Genomic DNA, 25,129 nt, shown 5'->3' with positions numbered 1-25,129 from the left:
CCTGGGGGAACCACTATTTACCTCTCTCCGTTCTGAAAACCGACCATTTATTCCTACCCTTTGTTTCCTATCTTTTAACCAATTACGAATCCATGAGAGGACCTTCCCTCTTATACCATGACAGCTCACTTTGCTTGAGAGCCTTTGGTGAGGGACCTTGTGAAAGGCTTTCTGAAAATCTAAGTACACTGTATTCACTGGATCCCCTTGGTCCACATGCTTGCTGATCCCCTTAAAGAACTCTAGTAGATTGGTGAGGCATGATTTCCCTTTACAAAAACCATATTGACTCTTCCCCAACAAATTGTGTTCATCTGTGTGTCCGATAATTCTTTTCTTTATTATAGTTTCAACCAATTTGCCCAATGCTGAAGTCAGACTTACCGGCCTGTAATTGCTGGGATCGTCTCTGGAGCCTTTTTTAAAAATGGTGTTACATTAACTACCCTCCGGTCATTTAGTACAGAAGTTGATTTAAATGATAGGTCGCATACCACAGTTAGTAGTTTTGCAATTTCACATTTGAGTTCCTTCCGAACTTTTGGGTGATACCATCTGGTCCTGGTGACTTATTACTGTTTAGTTTATCAGTTTATTCCAAAACCTCCTCTATTGACACCTCAGTCTGGGACAGTTCCTCAGATTTGTCACCTAAAAAGAATGGCTCAGGTTTGGGAATCTCCCTCACGTCCTCAGCCATGAAGACTGATGCAAAGAATTCATTTAGTTTTTCTGCAGTGGCCTTATTGTCCTTGAGTGCTCCTTTAGCATCTCGATCGTCCAGTGGCCCCACTGGTTGTTTAGCAGGCTTCCTGCTTCCGATGTACTTAAGAAATTTTTTTCTGTTGCTTTGAGTCTTTGATTAGCTGTTCTTCATATTCCTTTTTGGCCTTCCTCATTGTATTTTTACACTTCACTTGCCAGAGTTTATGCTCCTTTCTATTTTCTTCACTAGGATTTAACTTCCACATTTAAAGGATGCCTTTTTCCCTCTCACTGCTTCTTTTACTTTGTTGTTTAGCCACGGTGGCACTTTGTTGGTTCTCTTACCGTGTTTTTTAATTTGGGGTGTACATTTAAGTTGAGCCTCTATTATGGTGTCTTTAAAAAGTTTCCATGCAGCTTGCAGGGATTTCACTTTTTGCACTTTACCTTTTAATTTCTGTTTAACTAACTTCTTCATTTGAGTGTAGTTCCTCTTTTTTAAATTAAATGCTAACCGTGGTGGGCTGCTGTGGTGGGTTCCTTCCCCTCCTCCCCCCAACAGGGATGTTAAATTTTATTATGTTATGGTCACTATTACTAAGCAGTTCAGGTAGATCACCTTTTGGACCAGATCCTGTGCTCCACTTAGAACTAAATCAAGAATTGCCTCTCCTCTGGTGGGTTCCAGGACCAGCTGCTCCAAGAAGCAGCCATTTATCGTGTCTAGAAACTTCATCTGTGCATCCCGTCCTGAGGTGACGTGTACCTGGTCAGTATGGGGCTAGTTGAAATTCCTTGTTATTACTGAATTTTTGCTTTCTGTCACATACAGTGCCCCTCCCTCACCAGCACGACCTGTTCTGTTCTTCTGATAGATTTTGTACCTTGGTATTACTGTGTCCCACTGATTATCCTCATTCCACCAAGTTTCTGTGTTGCCTGTTACATCAATATCCTCGTTTAATAGGAGGCATTCTAGTTCACCTATCTTGTTATTTAGACTTCTAGCAGTGGTATATAAGCGTCGGAGTGCCTGGGCTAGGGGTCGGAGTGCGGGGGGGCGGGGGGGATTTGCCTGGGCTTGGGTGGGGAGGGTTGCCTGGGCTGTGGATCGGAGTGTGGGGGGAGAGGGGCCTGGGCTGGGGGTTGGAGTGCAGGGCGGGGAGGCTGCAATTCCTGAATGCTAATCCTGGCTCGGATACTGACTCCTGGTGTGACTGGGGGCAGGTTACCTGTCCTCCATGCCCATCTGTAAAACAGGGATGGTGATATCAAGCTTGGTCATTGGGGGTTGTGAGGGTCAAGTGGGAACTACCGATCTGCGGAGATGTAAATTAATTGCTATACCAAGCATTATGATTAACCCATTGCTGCATCCTGCCATGGAAATCTGACTGCATGGGGCTTCTCTTCTTGTTTGGGCAGGATCTGTCCAGTGTCTCCAGTAGCCCCACCTCGAGTCCCAAAACCAAAATGGCTGCTGTATCATCTGTCCAGAAGTCCAGCCAGATGGGTGCCACCCAGCTGCTGAAGAGACATGTGCAGAGAACAGACGGGGTCCTGACACACAAGCAGGCACAAGGTAACGCCCCAGCAGCTCGCTCCACTCGCTTCCTCCTCATTACCCCGGTACAGCCCCTTGCGGGTGTCACTGTCCAGCTATACTCTTACTTTGCCCTGCAGGATTATTCTAAGTCTGCAACCTTCCTTTGGTCATGTGACATTCAGATGGGGCGGTGTCCCCACAGCTCAGACCCCATGCACTGTCACTCCTAAGTAGTGGCATATGGGAGCTGACTCTGGGCAGGAAATGGTAGCCTCTCTGGCATAGGAGGGTGAGTCACTTACAGGCCTTTGCTTTGCTATTGCCCAGACTGGGAAGGGTCTTTGCCTGTCTTGGTGGCCAAATCATCGTGCAGTTGTAGAATGTCGGCCCAGTGGGTGTGGGCACATCCGTTTTGGGGCACCTGATGGGCTGGTGGTTTGTATCAGTGAAGATTTTCTAGGGAGTAAAGGGTGGTCGGGGTGGGTAAGGCCACTGAGCCGGGATGAAGATGAGGGTCTAGCGCAGGGGTAGTCAATAGGTGGATTGTGGCCAAATCCAGACCGCCAGATGCTTTTGAATGGACCCCCAAATCTCTTTATTTACTTCTTATCATTGTTGTTTTTCTGGCATCTGGACCGTTCCTGTACCTTGACAAAAAATAATTTGACTACCCCTGGTCTAGAATGCAGGGGAGGGCCAGCCACCAAGAAGGAAAGGCTAACCGGAGCTGTGTTTTTTGTCCTGTGGGATGCTGATTAGATCTTGGGATGAACCTTCAGTCGTGCGGGGAAAGGTCTGACAGGCAGGGCTCTGTCTGGTGCAGGCAGGGTTGTGGTAGCCATGTTGATCCCAGGATATTAGAAGGACCAGGTGAGTGAGATAATATCTGTTATTGAATGGCTTCTGTTGGTGCGAGAGACGAGCTTTCGAGCTACACAGAACAAGAGCGCCGTATAAGTTTGAAAGCTCGTCTCTGTCACCAACAGACGTCAGTCCAGTAAAAGACATTACCTCCCCCGCATTGTCTCTCCGTGGAGCAGGAGGTATGTTTTCCTCTGGAACCTGTGGATAATACTTTGTCATGGATGGGCCATAGAAAACCCCTCCTGGCAAACACTATTGATTTAGTTGGGGTTGGTCCTGCTTTGAGCAGGGGATTGGACTAGGTGACCTCCTGAGGTCTCTTCCAATCCGAATCTGCTATGATTCTATGATAATTAGGAAGTAGTTCTCCCGTCTCCAATCTTTCTTGCTTCCTTTGCTCAGGACAGATCTGAACAGGCCTGCCAGTTCCCCGTGAGCATTGCCCTGTGCTCCAGCTAGTTCTTTCTCTGATTCACAGTAGGTTGCAGACTGGAACTTGAGCCCAGGTCTTGCGCATAGTAGAGCAATGCAAGAACCGTTGAAGTCTGCTCTGGCCTATGTTTTATCTATAGGAGCAAGTTCCTGGCGAGTATATGAAGGGAACTGAGCAGGAGAAGGCTCTGTGGTTAGTATCATTGCAGACACTTCTGCAGTGTAAAGACAGTCCAGAGGGAGGGTTCACGGAAGCGTTGTGGCAATGAATGTTTGTATGTACTAGTTACTGCTTTCCAGTCATTGCCAGCATTTCAGCACAGAGATGGCCAGTGTGACTAGGTCTAGGGTGTCTGTGTGGACAGCTCCAATATCAGACATGGGGCGGAGCCCAGCATCACAAGCCTGCTCGTGCTCCCTGGAGGCGGTCATCAGGGGACAGTTAGGGGGCTGTGGGAAGGATGCTGTGTAGTTTGGTAGTGCTCTGGGAGGGGGAGGGAGAGGGATGTCTCCAGACCTGTTGCCCCTTCTCAGGCGGGTGTGATGCATTGCAGTTTGGGGGATGAGTCAGGGGTGTCTCCAAATGCCATGAGGTTGCATCACGGAGCTGTACTTCCATCTGTCAGAGTGAGTGGTGTCTGCAGAGCTCCCCGCTGCCCAGCTGGTCCCAGGGGAGTGAGTGGTGTCTGCAGAGCTCCCCGCTGGCTGGCTGTGGGTCCCAGGGAGTGAGTGGTGTCTGCAGAGCTCCCCGCTGCCCAGCTGTGGGTCCAGAGGAGTGAGTGGTGTCGGCAGAGCTCCCCGCTGCCCAGCTGTGGGTCCAGAGGAGTGAGTGGTGTCGGCAGAGCTCCCTGCTGGCCAGCTGTGGGTCCCAGGGGAGTGAGTGGTGTCGGCAGAGCTCCCTGCTGCCCAGCTGTGGGTCCCAGGGGAGTGAGTGGTGTCGGCAGAGCTCCCTGCTGCCCAGCTGTGGGTCCCAGGGGAGTGAGTGGTGTCTGCAGAGCTCCCCGCTGCCCAGCTGGTCCCAGGGGAGTGAGTGGTGTCTGCAGAGCTCCCCGCTGGCCTGTTGTGGGTCCCGGGGAGTAAGTTGTGTGTGCAGAGCTCCCCGCTGGCCGGCTGTGGGTCCTAGGGAGTGAGTGGTGTCTGCACAGCTCCCTGCTGGCTAGCTGTGGGTCCTAGGGGGTGAATGGTGTCGGCAGAGCTCCCTGCTGTCCAGCTGTGGGTCCAGGGGAGTGAGTGGTGTCTGCAGAGCTCCCCGCTGGCCGGCTGTGGGTCCTAGGGGGTGAGTGTCTGCAGAGCTCCCCGCTGGCCGGCTGTGGGTCCTAGGGGGTGAGTGGTGTTTGCAGAGCTCCCCGCTGGCCGGCTGTGGGTCCTAGGGGGTGAGTGGTGTCTGCAGAGCTCCCCGCTGGCCGGCTGTGGGTCCTAGGGGGTGAGTGGTGTTTGCAGAGCTCCCCGCTGGCCGGCTGTGGGTCCTAGGGGGTGAGTGGTGTCTGCAGAGCTCCCCGCTGGCCGGCTGTGGGTCCTAGGGGGTGAGTGGTGTCTGCAGAGCTCCCCGCTGGCCAGCTGTGGGTCCTAGGGGATGAGTGGTGTCTTCAGAGCTGCCTGCCCCCACCGGTGAAAGTCAGCTGTGGGTCCAGGGAGTGAGTGGTGGCTGCAGAGCTGCCTGCCCCCTGCCTGTTGTCTGTCTCTCCCCCCACCCCCCGTGAAAGCCAGCTGTGATACTGTAATTCTCTCTGATTCATTTCAGCTCAGTTTGCTGCTTTTCTGAAACAAAACATGCTGGTGAGGAAAGCTCTTCCTCCTGGCACCTCTTCATGTCTCTTTGGTGAGTATCTCCTCACTTCCTCTCTCTCTCCGCTTCCTTCCTCCTCCTCTGGCTTTCCTCCATCACCTTCCTCTCCTCCTCGCACTGGTTTGGGGGGCATTCTAGCGTGTGGTCCCCCTCTCTCTGCTCTTTGCTTTCTCATTGCTGTCGTGGGAGCTGAAGCAAAACAGCCACACCCCTCCCCTGGCTTTCCCTCTTTCTGGCCGGTAAATGTTCCCTGGGAGTGACATGATTTTGCAGTGGTTTGCTCTGATGGACTGTGGCATCATGTGAGTGTCCTGGCAGCTTCCTGTGGTCAGGAGCGTAACTCTTTTGTGTGCTGGGTCTGGTTGGCTGAGATGCAGACCACAGCATGGGGAGTTGTGCTTTTGACATGGAAGGCGCTTCGTTGATGCATGGTACAGGAAAGTGCTTTGGACAGCCTGTCGTGGGTGCAGAGACGGGGCTGCTTAGTGGCTCAAGGAGGCCGGCTGGAGCATCTTTCCAAACCCATGGAGAGTTGGAGGAGGAACAGCAGAGGAGTGGGTAGGGAGGGCGAGGGATTCCTTGGGAAAGCAGGAAGGCAGTGCTGAATTGGATCCTGAAATGGATAGGAAGCCACTGTTGATGGTGGGAGAATGGGACTGGAGGAAGAAACTCTGGCTACTGTATGTCAGAGCCTCTGAGACCTAGAGATGGGGGGCCAGATTCATAGCTGAGCTAAATGGATTCAACTTCTTTGCCTCCAATTGCATTGGCTGCCACTGTGGAGTCAAGCTGAAGGATTTGAGGTTAGAAGAGGTTGGTGATAAAGGTCTGGAGGAGGATTTTAGCAGGGTTAGGCTGGTAAGAGGGTTGGGAGGCATTTCAGTTGCTGTAATAGCTGGATCTATCTCTAATGCGAGTTGCTTTGTCATGACATGACCTGTCAGTGCCAGAGCGGGTGGCCCTCGGCTGTGGGGAGTGTGATGGAGGAACACCTCTCTGTAAAGCATGGTGTTTCATGGCATAGTGCTGGTGGCTTCTTGTCTGGACGAATGAAGCTCTGGATAATTAGTTGGAGACCAGCGGGACTGTGAGGTGCTGTAGCTGGGTACTGTGAGATACCAGGAGGTCCCCATCCCTCTCTCTGCCTAACACACAACTGGGTTATTGTCCAAACACTCCCTTCTTGGGGTTTGGCTGTGTCCAGAAGTGACATAACAAAGCCCGAGGCAGGACTGTATAGACAAGCAGGTCCTAGCCTAGGCTGGCTACTTATTGAGTTCTCCTTCCCTCAAGCTCTGCCTCTGAGAACTTTGGTTTTTCTACTACGGCGTTGGAGGTAATGAGATCCACCTGGTCAGGCTGCCTGGGTGACTCAGCGGAGTAGCTCTGCACTTCTCCGTGGGGTCTGAACACCCAGCAGCAGCTCACAGGCACAAAAAGGATTAATTGCCTAACTGGGGTGATTCCTGCTCGCATGCTGTCCGGATGGGAAGAGATTTTTCCCTGGGACACATTGGCAGCAGCCCCACCCTGTTTCTGGAGCATTGAGCAGGCGGCATCAGTAGGATCCAGGTGTGCAGTGTTCCACACCATCAAAGGAGCACTTCAGTCCCTGCCATCCAGCACTTTAAGGGAAAATGCCTTCATGCGGTTACATTGGATTTGCCCGCTGGCAGCTCTGACAGTAGCTAGTGCGAAGCCAGGGCTGGTCACACTGTCCTCCAGCCCTGCTGTTTCTGCGTCGGTGGGGCTGAGGAGAGGGATGCTGCCTCCCTGCAGGAGAACAGCGTGGTGGGAAGCCATGGTGAAGTGGGAGCAATAGGTTTGTCTAACTAGAGCTCAGAGCGCTGGTGCCTGGGGCTTCAGCCTGAGCGCACAGGGAGCTCTTCCCATCTGTTGTGAGAACAAGAGGCTGTGTGTGCCACAGTGATTGTGTAATGAAGGAGGCTTTGATCATGTGGAATGCAAGAGGGTGTGTTTGATCACTGGCTGTCATGGGTGCTCTGAGGAGTACTAGCATCGCTCCCCCTGCAGCTGCCGTTTCATGGTGCTGCCCAGCTGATGGCGCCGGGTGGTGTGCTTGATGCTCGGGCGGTCTCAAGGGCTTTTGCAGCGGAACTGATGCCTGTAATCTCTTCGCATAGGTGATCAAAACTCTCTGGGTAGTTCCATTCACTCTGCATGTTCACAGTTCTGGGGAAGGTGTGTAAGCTTTGCGCATCTGTTATCAGCCAGCACCCCACCTTGCTGCCCTCAAAGCAGGACCCTGGGTGCAGGTGCTAAGATAATACGCATTGATGCTCGCGTTGGGGTAGAGCAATGCCAACAAATAAATGCCTAGCAGTAATGTGGTTCAGCTGCACTCTCCCCCAGCAGTAGGTCGGGGACCTGCTCCTGCAAAGTGGGGTCATTGATCTCCAGGAGGATGAAGGCTGTTCAGTAAAGAACTTGGACCCCAAGGACTATTTCTTCTACACACACGCGCCTCCTCCCCGACCCCCATAGGAGAAGGAATTAACTACCTCAGTGACTTTTTTCAGGCTTTATATATTCTTGTTTCCCCTACGGCCCTCCCCAGCTTGAGGGTAAGTATTTAGGGCAGGTCTTCACTACCCGCCGGATCGGCCGGTAGTGATCGATCTATCACATCTCGTCTAGAAGGGATAAATCGCTCCCCGAACGCGCTCCCCATCGACTCCGGAACTCCAGCTCGCGAGAGGCGGAAGCGGAGTTGACGGGGAAGTGGCAGCGGTCGACTCACGGCCAGGTAAGTCGACCTAAGATACGCCGACTTAGCTGCATATCTTAGGTCGGCACCTCCCCCCAGCGTAGACCAGGGCTTAGAATTGAGAAATGGAGGCTGGAAGGGACCTTGACAGGTCATCTCGTCCAGACCCCTGTGCTGAGGCAGGGCCAAGTAAACCTAGACCAAACCTGACAGGTGTTTGCCCACCTGTTCTTCAAAACCTCCAGTGATGGGGATTCCACAACCTCCTTTGGAAGCCTGTTCCAGAGCTTAACTCCCCTCAGATTTAGAAAGTTTTTCCTAATCTTTAACCTAAATCTTGCTTGCTGCAGATTAAGCCTGTTACTACTTGTTCTGCCTTCAGTGAACATGGAGAACAATTGATCAGTGTCATCTTTATAACAGCCCTTAATCTATTTGAGACTGTTCTCAGGTCCCTCCTCAGTCTTTCTTTCTCAAGGCTAACTCAATGTCTCCAGTTTTTTAACATTTCCTCACAGGTCAGGTTTCTTACATCTTTTATCGTTTCTGTTGCTCTCCTGTGGACTCTCTCCAGTTTATGCACATCGTTCTTCAAGTGTGGCGCCCAGAACTGGTCACAGTACTCCAGCTGAGGCCACCCCAGTGCTGAGCGAAGTGGGACACAATTACCTCCCATGTCTTACTTACCACATTCCTGCTAATACACCCCAGAATGATAGTAGCCTTTTTTGCCACTGCATCACATGGTTGGCTCATATTCAGTTTGTGATCCACAATGACTCCCAGATTCTTTTGAGCGGTACTATGATCTAGCCAGTTATTCTCCATTTTCTACTTGTGCGTTTGATTTTTCCTTCCTAAGTGCAGTACTTTGCTCTTGTCTTTATTGAGTTTCATCTTGTTGATTTCAGACCATTTTTCTAATTTGTCCAGGTCGTTTTGAGTTCTAATGCTGTCCTCCAAAGTGCTTGCAAAGGGTTGGTGTCATGTGCCTTACTTCTATTGCCCCTTAGTCCAGAGTGGACTGAGACCAGGTGTGGTGGGAACTCCCTTTCTGAGCACTGTAGCTTTACACCTTTGACATTGGAAGGCCGGCCTTCATTTCAGCACCTCCGCTGCAGAATGTGCCGGGGCTGGGTGGTGTGCTAAAGCTTACTTCTCCAGTGAAGAGATGGACAGCAGGGTGCAAGCCATGAACTCCCGGGTTCTAAATTGAGATCATGCCGTTACATATCAGCAGTGGAATACAAATGGGCAAGATGCGGTACTGAGGAAGGATGGTCTTGTGGTTAATAATCACTTCTGTTCCCCTAGTGCCCAGAGTCCCAGTCATGTAGAGGGTTCCATTTTGCTGGGAGCTGTGGTGTGTGTGCCAGAACATTGACACAGTAGGCCTCAGGACAGAACAGATGTGCTCGGGCAGGGTGGGTTGGGAGGCTGAGGTACAAAGGAACTGTTGAGCAGAAAAATGGAAGTCTCGGCTTGCCTATGTGAGGCCAGACAGGTTAGGATATCGGACAGAGATCCTCAATCCTGAAATCAATGGGATTTAGGCACCTATATACCTTGAATGATCTGGGCCTTAGTCTTTGTGGATCTCAGTTCCTCATCTGTACCTTGGGGATAACAGTGCCTTGCAGGGGTGTTGCGAGGGAACATACAGGGATGATTGAGCTGTGCAGGTGTGGTGGTGGTGAGCGCCAAGGAAACACGATAAAGAACTGACTCTTGCAGAGTAATGAATGGTGGAGTCCAGCAATATGCGCTGCAGTGCAGGGATGGCTGGAGCAGAGCACGGGGTCAGCAGCTGAGGTCTAATCCCAGCTTTGATGGGGTCATATGTGCATTTGGGCAAGTCACTTTACCTCTCTCTGGGCCTCAAGTTTCCCCATTGGTAAAGTGGGGATACGTGATGATGGGCTGGCATTTGTACTGTGTTTTGGAAATGAAAAACACTTCTGTAAGGGGCATTATTACTGCAGCGGTTCATAAAGTGATAAGCCTGCACTGTTTTTCAGTGCAGAAAAAGACAGGATCCTTAGACTGTGCTGCCTTAGAATATGAAGAGCTCATTCTAAATACAGCAATTTGTGATGCACAAGGAAATCAATTTAGAGACGTGAGTGGTAAGGAGAGAGAGGACTCTCCAGCAGTTGGTGATGGGACACTAGATGGGGAGGGCTCTGAGTTACTACAGAGAATTCTTCCCCAGGTGTCTGGCTGCTGGGTCTTGCCCAACTGCGCAGGATCTAATTGATCACCATATTTGGGGTCAAGAAGGAATTTTCCACCATGTACTGACAAGCTGAGGTTGTTTCCTCAGCAAACGTCATTCCTGCCTGAAGAAGAGGAGTTGTTGTGGCACCTTAGAGACTAACCAATTTATTTGAGCATAAGCTTTCGTGAGCTACAGCTCACTTCATCGGATGCATAGTGTGGAAAATACAGAAGATGTTTTTATACACACAAACCATGAAAAAATGGGTGTTTATCACTACAAAAGGTTTTCTCTCCCCCACCCTTCTCTCCTGCTGGTAATAGCTTATCTAAAGTGATCACTCTCCTTACAATGTGTATGATAATCAAGGTGGGCCATTTCCAGGACAAATCCAGGTTTTCTCCCTCCCCCCCCACCCCGCAAACCCACTCTCCTGTGGGTAATAGCTGATTCCTGCCGGAGTCTGCAGGCTGCGTCCTGGCGGATGTGTCCTAGGTGCCAGGCCTCCCTGGTATGGTTGAAAACGGGGGGCAGAAAGCACTGGTGAAGGGAGCTGGGGGAAATTCAACACAGGGCATTTTGGAAACATGCTAATAGAGTCCGTCCCCTTCTGCCATGTCACTTTCCCGGGGGACTCTGCAGAAAAGTCTGCGTGTTTAGGATCCAGGGTTGTTCCATGGGCTGGCTCAGGAAATGCTGCACTGGGACAGATGCAGCGCTGCAGCCGGGCTGCTGCCGCCGTGTTCACACTTCCTAGAGTGACAGAAGCGGGTCTTCCAGTGCCGTACTAAACCCACCTCTTCTGCCGACCTAGTGGTGTCCACACCGGGGCTTGGGGCGGCTTCATTACACTGCACAGGATGCAAAATTCTGTAATTTTGTAGTTCAGGCAACGTAACGCTGTAGTGTAGACCAGCCCTTAGTAACCAACTTTGATTTCCCTGGGCCTTGCTGGGCCCTCCCCCAAAATCTCCCCAGGAAGCAGCCTGAGTTTGAAACATTGAGATTTGATACTGCAAATACTGCGTCCACCTCAATGTCTGTGCAGCACCTGGCACAACAGGGCCTTCCACCGTAATTTAAGGGTTAGAATAAGGAAAATAATATAAAACAGAGGCAACAAATCAACCCAATACAGAAGCCTTGGCATGCTGCTAATCCCCTTGCTCAGCCCAGACAGTGACAGCCTCTGTAATACTGCAGTAAATATGTCCCTTTCCAGTGCAGGTAAATAATGTGCACTATTTTCAAACAGCTCTTTGGCAGACCTTTAATCAAATACCAGTTTGTTATGAAGGATCTTTGCAGGAGCCCACGCCAGTGACCTGTAATTCAGAGGGGTGTCTTCCCACATGTTCCTGTGTTCAATGGTAGTTTTCAGGAGCTACCTCAACAGCTGAAGTTAAACTCAGCCCTGACTCTTCCACAGATGCCTTGTAAAAATGTTAACAACGTCACTTGTGTCTCTCTTGGCTTTCAGAGAGATCTGAAATCTCGCCCAAGATTTCTCTCCAGTCTTTTGCTGCTTTTTCCCAAATTCTTGAGGTGGTTCCCAACAGGCTTGAGGGCTCTTGGTGTCCCTTTTTGACCTCTAGAAGCAACACATTCACACACACGGGAACTTGGACTGTCTTGCTCTTTTATATGGCAGGTGCCCAGTAGATAATTGGTTTCGAAGAGTCTGAGTAATACCCAAACCTCAGCTAGACAGGCCTCGGAAGTCTCACGGGGATCACGGTGCAGGCCCCCTCTTTGCCAGTCACACCTTCTTCACCCTGCAGTTTCCCTATGTCAAAAGACAAAACGGAGAGGCAGACCCAGGTTGCTCTAGCCCTGACACAGGCCTTCAGCACCAGCACCCTGCGATGCAGCATCTGACGGGGGCAGCTGAGCCAGTCAGGAGGGGCTCACACGGAGCACAGCACAATCCGTTAAGATTCTCACTTGGCTCCTGCACTTCCTCAGTTTGCAGAGCAGGGCCTAAAGGACAGGCGTGGCTGTCACCGAGTCAGCCCTGGGGCTCAAGTGGGAGCAACTTGTGCTGTGGTGCTGAAGGCCTTAGGGTTCCGGTGCAGCGTGGGGCTCGGGTCACTTGCAGGTTTAAACTAGCATAAATGGTGGTTCTCTGTAACTTGACCTCTTTAAACCATGGTTTGAGGCCGTCAGTGACTCAGCCGGAGTCTGTATAGATGATCATGATGGTCCTCTCTGACATTAGAGTCTGAGTCCTGGTGCATGGAAGGCAGGAGGGGGCCGCATGAAGGAAGCTGTAGAGAATATGCATGGGCTTGTGTTCCCTCTCTGGGTATATATCGCATTATCATCCGTGCTGGAGTTATGCTATCCTCAGGGCAGCAGGTATTGGTTTCAAATATACACTTCTGTGTCTTCTAGTTCCAGTCTCCTCAGAGCAGCCAGAAGCGACTGAGAAAGAAGATGTGCGAATGCAGCTGAAGAGACATCAAACCCCCAGCCCGACCCATTGCAGCAAATCCTCCAAGCGAGCCAAAATCAAGGTGACCATTGTCTCCCACGGGGAAGCTGCTGGCACGGGGAATGGAGCACCCCTCGTTGCACAGCCAGAAAGTGAGTCCCAGTTCCAGAACTGCTCTTTAAACCGGAGATATTTACATTCAGTGATATTTACATGGAGATCGGGTAGTTGGTGTGTCTCAGGCCAGCTCTGGGTATGAGGATATGTCTGCTGACAAAGATGGAGCCAAAGGGGAGGAACCTTCTTCTTTAACAACATAGACATGGCGGGCAGCCTAAGCGGTTCCAGATGCCAGCGACTGGGTGCTCAGTGATGCTTGGGGAAGGGTGGGGATTGAAGTCCCATAATAGATAGTGTACAGCAGAGCATATGGCAGAAGCTTCGATTCAAGGGAGTCGTTCAAATTGTATGTGCCAGGGTGAAAGGCTGATTGTGTGTGCGGGGGGAAGGGTTTTCCCTTTGTATATGACTTAGCACAATCTACTGAGTTGTGAGGGACATGGTCTTTTCACTTTCCTCTGAAGCTTCAGGCCACTGCTGGACGCAGGATACTGGTCTTGAGGGACACTCAGTCTCGTTCAGTTTTGTAAGTCTGTGGCTTGCTTAAGTGTCTGTCCCTCGAACCCTGATGCTGTAGAAGTGACAACAAAGGACTCCCAAACAGGTTGGAATCTCTCTGCAAAGATCTCATCTGGGACCCGCTCCTGCCATACAAGGAGGACCATGTTGGGATTTGATGTGGTCTCCCATGGAAGAATCTCTGTGTATTCTCGGTATAGAATAGTTTCCTGCTCTGCTGATCCCCTTTGGGCATTGCAACGGTCTGAAGTCTGTCAAATACACCTTTTATATATACATTTGCAAAACCCAACTCTTCTCCCGTCTTCTCCTGGGTTAAGAAAACCCTGCTGTGATGTGAGTTGCACCTTGGTGAGCTGCAGTCCAGAGAGAGCTGTAGTGTGTTCAGCTTTGTTTCCCTCCAGCACTGGAGAGGAGGCCAGGAATTTTGTTTGCTTATTGTAACCACTGTACATTAAGGAAACTGTCCGTTGTGGTAGGCCAGATTGATGCATAGTAGGACTTCTGCTTGGAGCACCAAAAAAGAATTCTTAAACGTAATTGCAAGTGAGTGGAATTAGTGTGCAGCGTAGGACTGAAAGGGTCAGCACGCCATTCCAAAGCCCTGGGAAATCAGAGATTTTTCAAAGCTGTAAAGTAAATTGATCCATTTTGCACCATTTCTTGGTTAATTTAACAGTTGGTTTTACTGTGAAAATTAACTAATGAATATATTGTGGCTTACCTTCAGCAGCTTTGGAAGTCTCTGATTTCCTGGATTTTTTTTTTTAATTTTCAAAACTTTATTTCTTTTCACAGAAAAAAAATGAAATGCAGAAGTAAACATGAACCAAACAAGAATTCCCTCTTACCGTGCGTGAGCAGGAGGAATACACAGGACAAACGCATTTGTATCCCAAACACCGCAATAAACAAATATTGTAACTCACCGGCCTTTCTGTGTATTTTGTAAAGTGTCTCAATAGAATGCTTACAAAATCAACCACTAGAAAACCGGCATGTGCTCAATGATCCATCGAGGCAGTAGAATTGTATAATAATAATAATCTGGCAAGGAGGAAGTGGGGGTGTGAGTGAAGTAGAAGCAGATTAGTGGAATTCACCAGAGATGCTTACATCCCTGTGCTGAGCACCTGGTATCCAGTGCTTTCAAATGTCGAAGCTGATTCCCTCAGTCCTATTGTGCATCATAAGATTGTCGCAATGGCAACTTCCTGGTTTTATTAGTGATTCTATTTGGTTTGATGTTTCTGGAAGGACTCGCTTTCCTAGAACGTGCTAGAAAATATTTGGGATTGTGCTGGAGCTTTCCTTTAAAAAGTGCTTTGGGCAGCAGGATGAGCTCTGTTCCCCCAGCATTGCTCTGTGTCACTGGGCCGTGCGTGATGGCAGGGGCTCCCCAAAGGCTGGAGTAGGGCAGAGCTTTACGTCTCGTGTTTTTCTTTGTTTCCCACAGGTGTGCCAGGAAAGCCCCCCACCATGACCGTAGGCCAGTCTGGGTCAGGCGTAAAGGAGTTCTCGGGACTACTTACCACCACCAAGTGAGTGTATCATTTTATTTTTAATCTGTGGATCTCTGAGAGAGCTGAGCCGACGCCAGGCTCCAGAGAGCAGTGATTCCAGTGTCTGCCACTTCCTCGGACCTTGAGTGTGAAAGGATATGTCAGAGGTCCAGCTCTATGTCTGAATCCTGAGATATAGGAGATATCCAGTCCCCTGGAGCCTACCCCTCGTTGGTGTTGACTTGTTGCAGGGCAGTCCTGAGATGTGTTGGCAGAGCGAGGGGAGTAGTGGGGAGGGCATCCTGGTGATAGGAATATCTCTCTCTTTCTATGGGGGAGACAAAGATTGAAATGATAGATTCAAACCTCCTGATCTTTGTGATTCTGGCACTGCTTTCTCTCTCCCTGCATCTTCTGCCTTAACCTGGGCTCCAGTTCCTGTCCTTAAAGCATCTTCCCTGCCCAACCCTTGTCTCTGCCACTGCGGCCTCCCTGCCTGCTGCCAGACTCGCCCCCCAGCGCTGGAGGAGTATTTAAAGTAATTCTCCTTTGAAATGCCCCCCCCCCCCCCCCCCCGGGAGTTTCTTGCTGTACATTTAATGCTGTCTCAGTCTTCTCATCTCCCATCGTGCTGCTCTGGTTTCCTGTATGCCTCAGAGCGGCAGCCCCTGCCTTTAACCTGGAACAGGAGGCAGGATCTGGAAAATAAAAACGGTTTTAAATTGAGACGTCCCTTTAACTCCCAAGGTGGAATCTGTCTGTGTATAACACCTAGTCGGCGTGGCATGGGGACAGAGGGCTTCCAGTCACCCCACATTTCAGAAATAGACATCCTACTCCATTTGTGCGTGCTTCTATCTCCTGTCATGGAGGCGCAGCCGCTGCGGCAGTTTTGAGTTCACCACAGTAAAGTTTTCAGTCTCACCCAGCCCTTCCAGAAGGAGAGTGGCTCTGGGCTGTGTTTGACCCCTTGGCTGCAATCTTTGTCCTGGAAATACATCCCCTTGGAGTTTGTTGGTTACTGGAGTGCATTTGCCGAGTTTCTCTGTTTTTTCCAGGCTGAATTCTGCAGCGGAAACCGCCACCCTCAGCTCTACCCCCTCGGTCATGATCCCTAGCAGCACAGCTCCCAGCGCCTTCCATTCCTTGCAGAGCAGGCTGGTGGCCAGCAGTGCCCACTGCAGGCAGGCCCAGCCTAGCAACGCGCTCCAAGGTACATGTCTCTTTCTTCATGCCTGGCTTGGGAGTCTGCAAAGCAAACCTGGCCTGCGAGACGGATCTGTTGGAATCAGTCGTGTGTTTCCCTGCCTGCACCTTTGCTCTAACCCGGGAGTGGCTGAGAACCTTCCCAGCGTTTGGCTATCCCGGGGGCCTGATGAGGCCAGTGGCTTACTCAGGAGCTGGAAAGTGAGCCTGGTGGAGGATGGAACACTGGGCCAGGCCCTGTTTCCATTGCGGTCAAGGGCAGCTAGACTGGGTGACATTGTTTCAGCGAATAATACATCTGCAGAAAAGTCCATTTTGGGGGATACTTTCAGGTCAAATTTAGCGAATAGTATCAACCTAGAAATGAGGGGGGGGGATTCCAAAGTGGTTTATTTTGGTCCATTTTTAAATGGAACATTTCAGCTTTTTTGTTTTGAAACGGTGTTTTGTTTAATAATTTAGCTAGTATTAAAAAAGGGTGAAAGACACCCCAAAGTGACCTGGAGCAAAACAGAAAAACTTGAAGAACAAACAAACCGACCCCCAGATGTATTTTGTTTTGATAAGAAAAACCGTCAAAATTCAATTTCAGTTTGAACCGAACCACGTTTTTGTCAGATTTTTTGGTTCAGCTTCTGAAATAAGAAATCAATGATGCTCTCAGCTCTAATGGCAACATCTCCACCGATTTCGGTTGTATGGGAGCAGGAAGTGGCTCGCTATCTGGTGTTCTAGACACGACTGGCCCTGCCTACACTGGGCGCACATCCTGTGTGCAGTCATGCGAGTTGATAGGTGTTGGGTCGTGTTCTAGAATGGTGTTTTCCTCCTGGAGACATAGCTCATAGGGAGGACCGAGGGGCTCCCACAGGTCAAGAGGTAGCGTGACTCAGGGGACAGCCTCCTGCTGAAGCTAGTCCACCAAAGGTGAGAAACTGGCTCTTCATGGCAGATTATTCCTCAGCCTTGTTTGCTTTCAGGAGCAGCGTCTGCTAGCAGCCTCCTGCAGGGACTGAGCTTCAGCCTGCAGGACATCGGCACCAAGTCACCAGCCCTTCCAGCGAGCGTAGCATCCGTGGGGCCATCCATACAGGTAGGCAGCCCTAGCGACATGGAGGGTTTCAGATAGGCACAGGCTCTCCTGGAGAGCGGGAAACTGGATCTAGAGAGCTTGGGAGGACAGCATCCTTGTCATCCTGGAAGTAGAGCTCTGCTGCGGTAAGGAGCTCTCTTGAGGCTCTTGCTCTTGTGTTTGGCGCTTGTACCCTCAGGAGGAGGGTACTTGAGGAGCAAGGGTGATGGATGCCTTCTCTACAAGGACCACTGCTGTCTGCAGCCTGCCCTCCCATCTGGAGGCTGGGTGCAGTGATAGCATGAGGTGCATGGCAAGTGGGAGTTCTGGCACAGGAGACATTGAAATCTAAACTTGACAAAACACTAGACAATGCAATGTAGGGAATGGTCCTGCACGAGCCCCGGGGAGTGGGTGAGACGAGCCCGCTGGGCCTTTCCCACTCCTGCTTCTCACAGTGGAGTTGATTGCAGCCCCATCAGCTCTAGCAGGGGCAGCCTGCAATGCTCCACCTCTATCTGAGCAGCCTCCACGCAGATTAAGGTGGTTTATTCATGCTAGGGCCAGTAGTCTCCATGGGCTGCCCCTTCATCTTAAAATCAGGGTGTCCATTGTGAAAGGGCCAAACTTCATCCACCCTTGGGCTGAGATGCACTGGCTGCCTACTGGGATGAAGGGTGGGAAGACTCTGCCAGACCTCGGAGACCTCGAACTTCCCTTGAGAGTGAGGGGGAGCAGGGAAAGACATCCTGCCCCTTCCTCCCTGGTGCTCACCGCACTTGCCTTGCCTTGCAGACCTCAGCTGGGAAGACACCAGCACCTATCCAGAGTCTGAGTGCCATAACCACGGGCACCGGGACAATCGTCCGCACCATTCCAGTCGCCACATCCTTGTCGTCTCTTGGAGCCTCGGGGAGCGGGAAGCCCACAGCTATTCACCAGTTGCTGACCAATGGCGGGCTGGCCAAGCTGGCCAGCAGCCTTCCTGGCTTGGCTCAGATCTCCAATCAAGCGGCAGGTAAGGGGCTAGTGCTGGTGGGGGGTTTGGAGACGGAGATGCAGGCCCCCTCCCATCTCCTTTCAGACTGTAGTTTGCATTTACAAAGCTTGTTTGAAGTTCAGAGTGATCTGTGTATGCCGACTTACCCTCCTGAAGCCGCTGCAAGGAGGGAACTATTGCCGCCCCCCGTGGAGACACTGAGGCACAGAGAGAGGAGGCGATTTGCCCAAGGTGTCACAGTGAGTCAGTGGCGGATCTGGGATTGGAATTTGTGAGTCCAGCGAGAGAATTTACATCCCTCGCAGGGTGAAGGGGGGATCCGCCACCATAGACAGTGAACATCCATTTCCTCCCCAGTAGGAGTCCATCTTCATCATGCACATGATTGAAGGCCCCTTTGTATGTTCCTTAATACCAGGCAGAATTATACCTCGCATGGTTTAGGATGGCTTGTAAACAGGGCCAGGTGGCTGTCTCTGAACAGTGAGTCCCCTAATTCAGAGCATTCCAGGCGCCATAGAGCCAAGATCCAGCTACGGATGCGGGCTGTGTGTTCCTTAGAGATGCCAGCCAAGGTCAGACTTGTGCCCTGTCTGCTCATCCGAGCTAGTGACCGCCATTCCAGCCGTCAGCTCCATGCTCTGGAACTCGCATTACTGCCTTGGGTCGTGCTGACATCCTTGTTACACAGCACATGGTCTGGTAATAGGAAAAGTGCAGGGGGTCTGGGTGCAGGTCTCCGAATATTACTGCCAGAGACTGTGCCTGGAGAGCTAGTGTTGGGCTTTCCCAGAGGTGGATTTGCTGAGCTGTATGTTGTGTTGGGGACTGTGATCCTTGCCACACTCCATGTTTGGTCTGTCCTATAGCTGAGCTCCATTTGCTGGCAGTTAGGGAGCAGCTGCCTGGCAGCTGGCAGGGCGGGGTTGTGTCTGTTTGATCTGATTCTCCTGTAAAAGCCTGGGGCGAAGTGTGTGCTCGGAGATCGGCTGGTCGCAGTGACTTGCCTCGCTCCTGTGTCTTCCAGGCTTGAAGGCTCCGACCACCATTACAGTGACCCTACGGGGGCAGCCTAACCGTGTCACTACCCTGAGCCAAGCGGCTGTGGGGACTATCCATCCTCAGCTGGAGGAGCAGCAGCTGCAAACTCAGACACCTCAGGTAATTCTGGGTCTCTGGTCTTAGGCGAAGAGAAGCCGTTGGGCGTATGTTATGCTTCCATCACCAGTGTTTGCTGACCCACATGTTTTGTGCAGAAGCATCTCTCCTGGGGGGAGTGTTCTGCAATATGGCCCAGCAACCCTCATTGGGATTTTCTCAGTAGGGTTTTGCCAATGCTGAAGCCAGGGTGTTGACTCCCTTATGAGCTGTTGTGCCCCTGTGCTGTGATTTGAGCGGAGACTGAAGTGGACAGGAATGAGCGCTTGTGAGGGAGAGCAGTGTGCGCTTTCTGGGCAGAAAGGGGCGTAGTAGGACAGTGGTTGGAGATAGATCCGTCCTCTCCTGCCACAAACGCAGAGGCCTCCACCCAAACAGTGTATCTGATGTTACCTCACAGCTGCACTTAATCAACTGGAAATGCCAAACCACAGCAGTTACTTTGGATCCAAACACCTGGAGTTGGTGTCAGCCTGGGAGCCCCTGTTTAATGTCCCTCTGACACTTGGGGCTTTCTGGAGAGGTGTTTGTAGACCCTGCTCTGTGACGAGGAAGGCAGAAAGGGGCTCCCTCCAGAGCTGAGGTCGGTTTGGGCCCAATTTGACCCGAACCTGACTAGACCACAGACAATCCAAACCCGGCCTGTGGTTGTTTTCATACCCGACCCTGGCGCTTGTAGCTAGTCCCAGGGGTTGCAAGGGTGTAGCTGCCAGCCCAGACGCCGTTTTCCGTACTTTGTTTCCTCCTTCAAGCCGCAGGGCTAATTATCCTCCAGCCCTGCTCTCCCTCCGGAAGCTTGTAGTCAGGTCTGCTGGGGTCAAGTCAGATTACAGGACTCTACTCCAGAGCCTCTTGCTGCATCTCTTTCAACAAAGGGTCAAACAAGAGTGAGGTCGGGGCGGCGGGGCGGCACAGCACCCCATCCTGTGCCTGGAGCTTGGTGCCTCAAGCCTTCAGATCCCTGAACTGAGACCAGGCACCCGGATGGCTAATGACTGGCAGGTGTCTGTGGGTAACACCAGTGTCTCCATACTGTCATCTCCTCCACAGGTCCCAACACTTCCCCATGCAGGTGGCAGGACCCAGTGAGGTGGGACTGTTCAGCATTTATCATGTTCTCTAGGGCAGTGTTCGTCAGCGACCGGTCTGTAGGCTGGTGCTGGTCCCGAGAGCTCCCTGACATGGTTTAGGAAGGTGGCAAGCCAGTCCCTGGTATCGAAAAGGTTGAAAAACACTGCCATAAAGTAACACTTTTTCATGACAAATCTCCCTTGGGATTTTTTCACTCACTGTGACAGGAGTGAGCCCTGCTGCTGTTGGAAGAAGGTTGCAGACTCTTGACTTGTCAAGTTCCCTCCCTGGGAAAGAGACTCAGGGCACCGTCCTCCCAGCCCCCAGCTGTGTCTTGTCCTGGGGCTGAACTCAGAACACAAGCTGCCAGGTTAGAGGCAGATTTGTTTAGTGAAGAAGCAGTTAACGGTGTCAGATGTTCCAGGCTTGTGATCTCAGATCTGCAGTGGCAAATTTCAGCCCAAGTCCGAGTTCAGAAAGGAAACGAGCAGTTAGAACATGTTAAGAAGAAGATGAAATCTCCAGGGCAGACGTCAGTTTGCAGTTGAGACGTAGATTTGCAGATGTCAAAGCCAGAAAGGACCATTTTGCGCATTCCAGCCTGAGCTGCCTAACCCAGGCCAGAGACCCTCACCCACTGGGCACCATCAGCAAAGTTGCAAGCCTCATAGACTGTAAGGTCAGAAAGGACTATTCGGATCATCTACTCTGACCGCCTGCACATCACAGGGCACAGAACCTCGCCCACCCACCCCGTAACAGCCCCTGAACCTCTGGATGAGTTGCTGATGTCCTCAAACCATGGTTTAAAGAGGTCAAGTTACAGAGAACCACCATTTACGCTAGTTTAAACCTGCAAGTGACCCGAGCCCCACGCTGCACCGGAACCCTAAGGCCTTCAGCACCACAGCACAAGTTGCTCCCACTTGAGCCCCAGGGCTGACTCGGTGACAGCCACGCCTGTCCTTTAGGCCCTGCTCTGCAAACTGAGGAAGTGCAGGAGCCAAGTGAGAATCTTAACGGATTGTGCTGTGCTCCGTGTGAACCCCTCCTGACTGGCTCAGCTGCCCCCGTCAGATGCTGCATCGCAGGGTGTTGGTGCTGAAGGCCTGTGTCAGGGCTAGAGCAACCTGGGTCTGCCTCTCCGTTTTGTCTTTTGACATAGGGAAACTGCAGGGTAAGGAAGGTGTGACTGGCAAGGAGGGGGCCTGCACCGTGATCCCCGTGAGACTTCCGAGGCCTGTCTAGCTGAGGTTTGGGTATTACTCAGACTCTTCGAAACCAATTATCTACTGGGCACCTGCCATATAAAAGAGCAAGACAGTCCAAGTTCCCGTGTGTGTGAATGTGTTGCTTCTAGAGGTCAAAAAGGGACACCAAGAGCCCTCAAGCCTGTTGGGAACCACCTCAAGAATTTGGGAAAAAGCAGCAAAAGACTGGAGAGAAATCTTGGGCGAGATTTCAGATCTCTCTGAAAGCCAAGAGAGACACAAGTGACGTTGTTAACATTTTTACAAGGCATCTGTGGAAGAGTCAGGGCTGAGTTTAACTTCAGCTGTTGAGGTAGCTCCTGAAAACTACCATTGAACACAGGAACATGTGGGAAGACACCCCTCTGAATTACAGGTCACTGGCGTGGGCTCCTGCAAAGATCCTTCATAACAAACTGGTATTTGATTAAAGGTCTGCCAAAGAGCTGTTTGAAAATAGTGCACATTATTTACCTGCACCGGAAAGGGACATATTTACTGCAGTATTACAGAGGCTGTCACTGTCTGGGCTGAGCAAGGGGATTAGCAGCATGCCAAGGCTTCTGTATTGGGTTGATTTGTTTCCTCTGTTTTATATTATTTTCCTTATTCTAACCCTTAAATTACGGTGGAAGGCCCTGTTGTGCCAGGTGCTGCACAGACATTGAGGTGGACGCAGTATTTGCAGTATCAAATCTCAATGTTTCAAACTCAGGCTGCTTCCTGGGGAGATTTTGGGGGAGGGCCCAGCAAGGCCCAGGGAAATCGAAGTTGGTTACTAAGGGCTGGTCTACACTACAGCGTTACGTTGCCTGAACTACAAAATTACAGAATTTTGCATCCTGTGCAGTGTAATGAAGCCGCCCCAAGCCCCGGTGTGGACACCACTAGGTCGGCAGAAGAGGTGGGTTTAGTACAGCACTGGAAGACCCACTTCTGTCACTCTAGGAAGTGTGAACACGGCGGCAGCAGCCCGGCTGCAGCGCTGCATCTGTCCCAGTGCAGCATTTCCTGAGCCAGCCCATGGAACAACCCAGGATCCTAAACACGCAGACTTTTCTGCAGAGTCCCCCGGGAAAGTGACATGGCAGAAGGGGACGGACTCTATTAGCATGTTTCCAAAATGCCCTGTGTTGAATTTCCCCCAGCTCCCTTCACCAGTGCTTTCTGCCCCCCGTTTTCAACCATACCAGGGAGGCCTGGCACCTAGGATACAGGCCCCCAGGACGCAGCCTGCAGACTCCGGCAGGAATGATGTTTGCTGACGAGACAACCTCAGCTTGTCAGTACTTAGTGCGTAATGGAAACAGAGATCTATTCGGACCACGCTGGCACCAAAGGCTGATGCCAGTTGCTCTCCTTGCATCCAGAAGATGGAGGATGAGGATCCCAGGGAAAAATGTTTCTCCTGACTGTGAGGGGGTCTTCCTTATCGCACAGTTGAGTTCCCTGTTTTCGGTGTCACTAATGCAAGTTCCGTGCAGATGGCCCTGCCATAGGGGATGCAGGAAAGCAGACTGTGACTGGGGACTTTGAGCGGTCCAGTTTGAAGCCCGCTCCTCTCAGAACAGTTGCTGTGACCCATGGCTGCCTCCAGCTGGGAGCCCCATGGAGGTGGGGGCAGAGAAATTGCTTTGGCTTTGCACTGCTCCTTCATCATGGGATTTCAGAGAGAAGGAACTTCTGAGCCACTTGAGGCCCACAGATGTGGGCGAGGGTGTCGCTGGAAGCTGCCCTCAGGCTCTGTCAGTGGAAGTGGTACATTAAGCGTTTGTAAGTCCTGGGCCTGTTTCTGGTTACATAAGGATCTGCACTGTACTTTTTTATCAGTAATTTCCACACACAGACATTCCTCCAATGTGCCTTGTAAATGCTTGGTGGCTGTTCTCCAGCTTGCCAGGCGGTGGGAGCACCTGGTCCCTTCACCTCTCTATTCAGTGTCAGTTTGCTGGCATGAGGTGGCCTGTAAGTGTCTCCGGAGTTAGTATCTCTGTGTCAACGCTGAATCTCGTGAAGGGAATGTGGAGATGGTGATGATAGCTCCTCGTGTGACATTGTGTGCACTCACCATAAATCCTCTTCCAGTGTTGAAGATCAGTCTGTCTGAGTCGCATCCAGTTCTGTTGCCCTGTAGGTCAAAATCTCCTTGTGTAAGCCTGAGTCAGTCTCTGGTTTTCCAAGGCTGGTTGAAGAAGTGATCAGAAATAGCATGTTTTCCTTTCTACTTCGTTACCTGCATTGGGGCACCCTAAACAAACATGGCAGAACAATAACTAGATTATTAGTCTGACAAACCCATGACATTTTCAGGCATAGATTAACTCCATGCGTTGTTGCAAGGTGGGACTTGAGGCTTAATTCTAAGCTGTGAGTTTGACTTACATTGTTGGGTTTGTGTGTTTAAGGCAGTGCTTCATTGTGTTAATGTCCATGGAGAATTCTTTTAATGTCATGAGTTATGTATTTCAGCAACTGCTCTAATTATATCCATTAATGTAATTGACTTACATTTGCCATTAGAATGTGTAATTCTGTTTGACAGCACCTCTTCTTGATAAAAGACTAAGGGAAATAACCACAAAGAACAAAGGCCGTTTTTCCAATACAGCTGGGTGGTCTAAGGGAGTTGAAAGTCATTAGGAGTTGGACTCTTGGTCCCCTTTGAGAAGTGCAGCCTTCCGCTCTAAACCTGTATCTGTAATAGGGCTAAAGCTTTGGATTGCCTAAGGTTTCACCTAATTACTGGGGCTTGGCTAGTTCTTCTTCAACCTCTATGGAAATAAGATGTAAAGTTTTAACAACGAGAGTAATTAAGTATTGGAACAGCTTACCGAGGGTTTTGATGGAGATTGACAGTGGACGTTTTCTAACAGATCTGCTCTAGGGATTATTGTGGGGCAGGTGTCTGGCCTGTGCTCTACAAGGGGTCAGGCTAAATGATCACAATGGTCCCTTCTGGCCTTGGAATCTATGAAAGTTTTGCTCGGAAGGCAGTTCTGTTGGGCCAGTGTCCCCTGTCCAGGTTACAGCTGGAATCTAGATGGGATGCAGGTTTTCAGGATTCAGTACTGGTTAAATAATAGGAAATGCAGTCCAAGTGGCACATGATTAATGCTGGCATCACGGGGGTTGACAGTGGAGACCAGTGCTGTTGGAAGATGAAGGGGATCGTGACTTGTTGGTGTTTGCTTATGACACTGGCTTTGTTTCAGTTGCAAAAGCCATAAAGGAGTATGAGGCGCTCTATTGGCTTTAGGTTTCAGAGTGGGAGCCGTGTCAGTCTGTATCAGCAAAAACAACAAGGAGTCCTTGTGGCATCTTAGAGACTAACACATTTATTTGGGCATAAGCCTTTGTGGGCTAGAACCCACTTCATCAGATGCATGGAGTGAAAATACAGGAGCAGGTATAAATACATTAAAGAGGGGGGATTGCTTTACCAAATGTGAGGTCAGTCTAATGAGATAAAGCAATTAACAGCAGGATACCAAGGGAGGAAAAATAACTTCTGAAGTGGT

General features: G+C 50.8%; 1 protein-coding gene across 13 annotated transcripts in view; it reads left to right on the top strand.

Moving 5' to 3' along the window:
* KANSL3 (KAT8 regulatory NSL complex subunit 3) overlaps positions 1-25,129 on the top strand; it is a 76,849-nt gene that overhangs the window by 23,103 nt on the left and 28,617 nt on the right. For 10 of the 13 annotated variants that reach the window (XR_013635058.1, XM_073325077.2, XM_073325082.2 and 7 more), the window contains 8 exons: positions 2,131-2,287; positions 5,289-5,366; positions 12,674-12,865; positions 14,809-14,893; positions 15,913-16,067; positions 17,041-17,153; positions 17,928-18,150; positions 19,160-19,293. Coding sequence is in view for 12 of the 13 variants with exons in the window: in XM_073325077.2 (XP_073181178.1) it covers positions 2,131-2,287; positions 5,289-5,366; positions 12,674-12,865; positions 14,809-14,893; positions 15,913-16,067; positions 17,041-17,153; positions 17,928-18,150; positions 19,160-19,293 (1,137 nt within the window). In the remaining variant the exon portion in view is untranslated. Of the gene's footprint in view, positions 1-2,130; positions 2,288-5,288; positions 5,367-12,673; positions 12,866-14,808; positions 14,894-15,912; positions 16,068-17,040; positions 17,154-17,927; positions 18,151-19,159; positions 19,294-20,340; positions 20,547-20,588; positions 23,191-25,129 lie in introns of those variants that run through there. The other 3 variants (XM_078850649.1, XM_073325080.2, XM_073325072.2) reach the window with 3 other exon arrangements.

The sequence above is a fragment of the Lepidochelys kempii genome, chromosome 26 (assembly GCF_965140285.1).
Source record: "Lepidochelys kempii isolate rLepKem1 chromosome 26, rLepKem1.hap1, whole genome shotgun sequence".
NCBI lineage: Eukaryota > Metazoa > Chordata > Testudines > Cheloniidae > Lepidochelys > Lepidochelys kempii.
The sequence above is the reverse complement of the archived record's forward strand: the minus strand, read 5'-3'. Positions and strand labels throughout refer to the sequence as shown.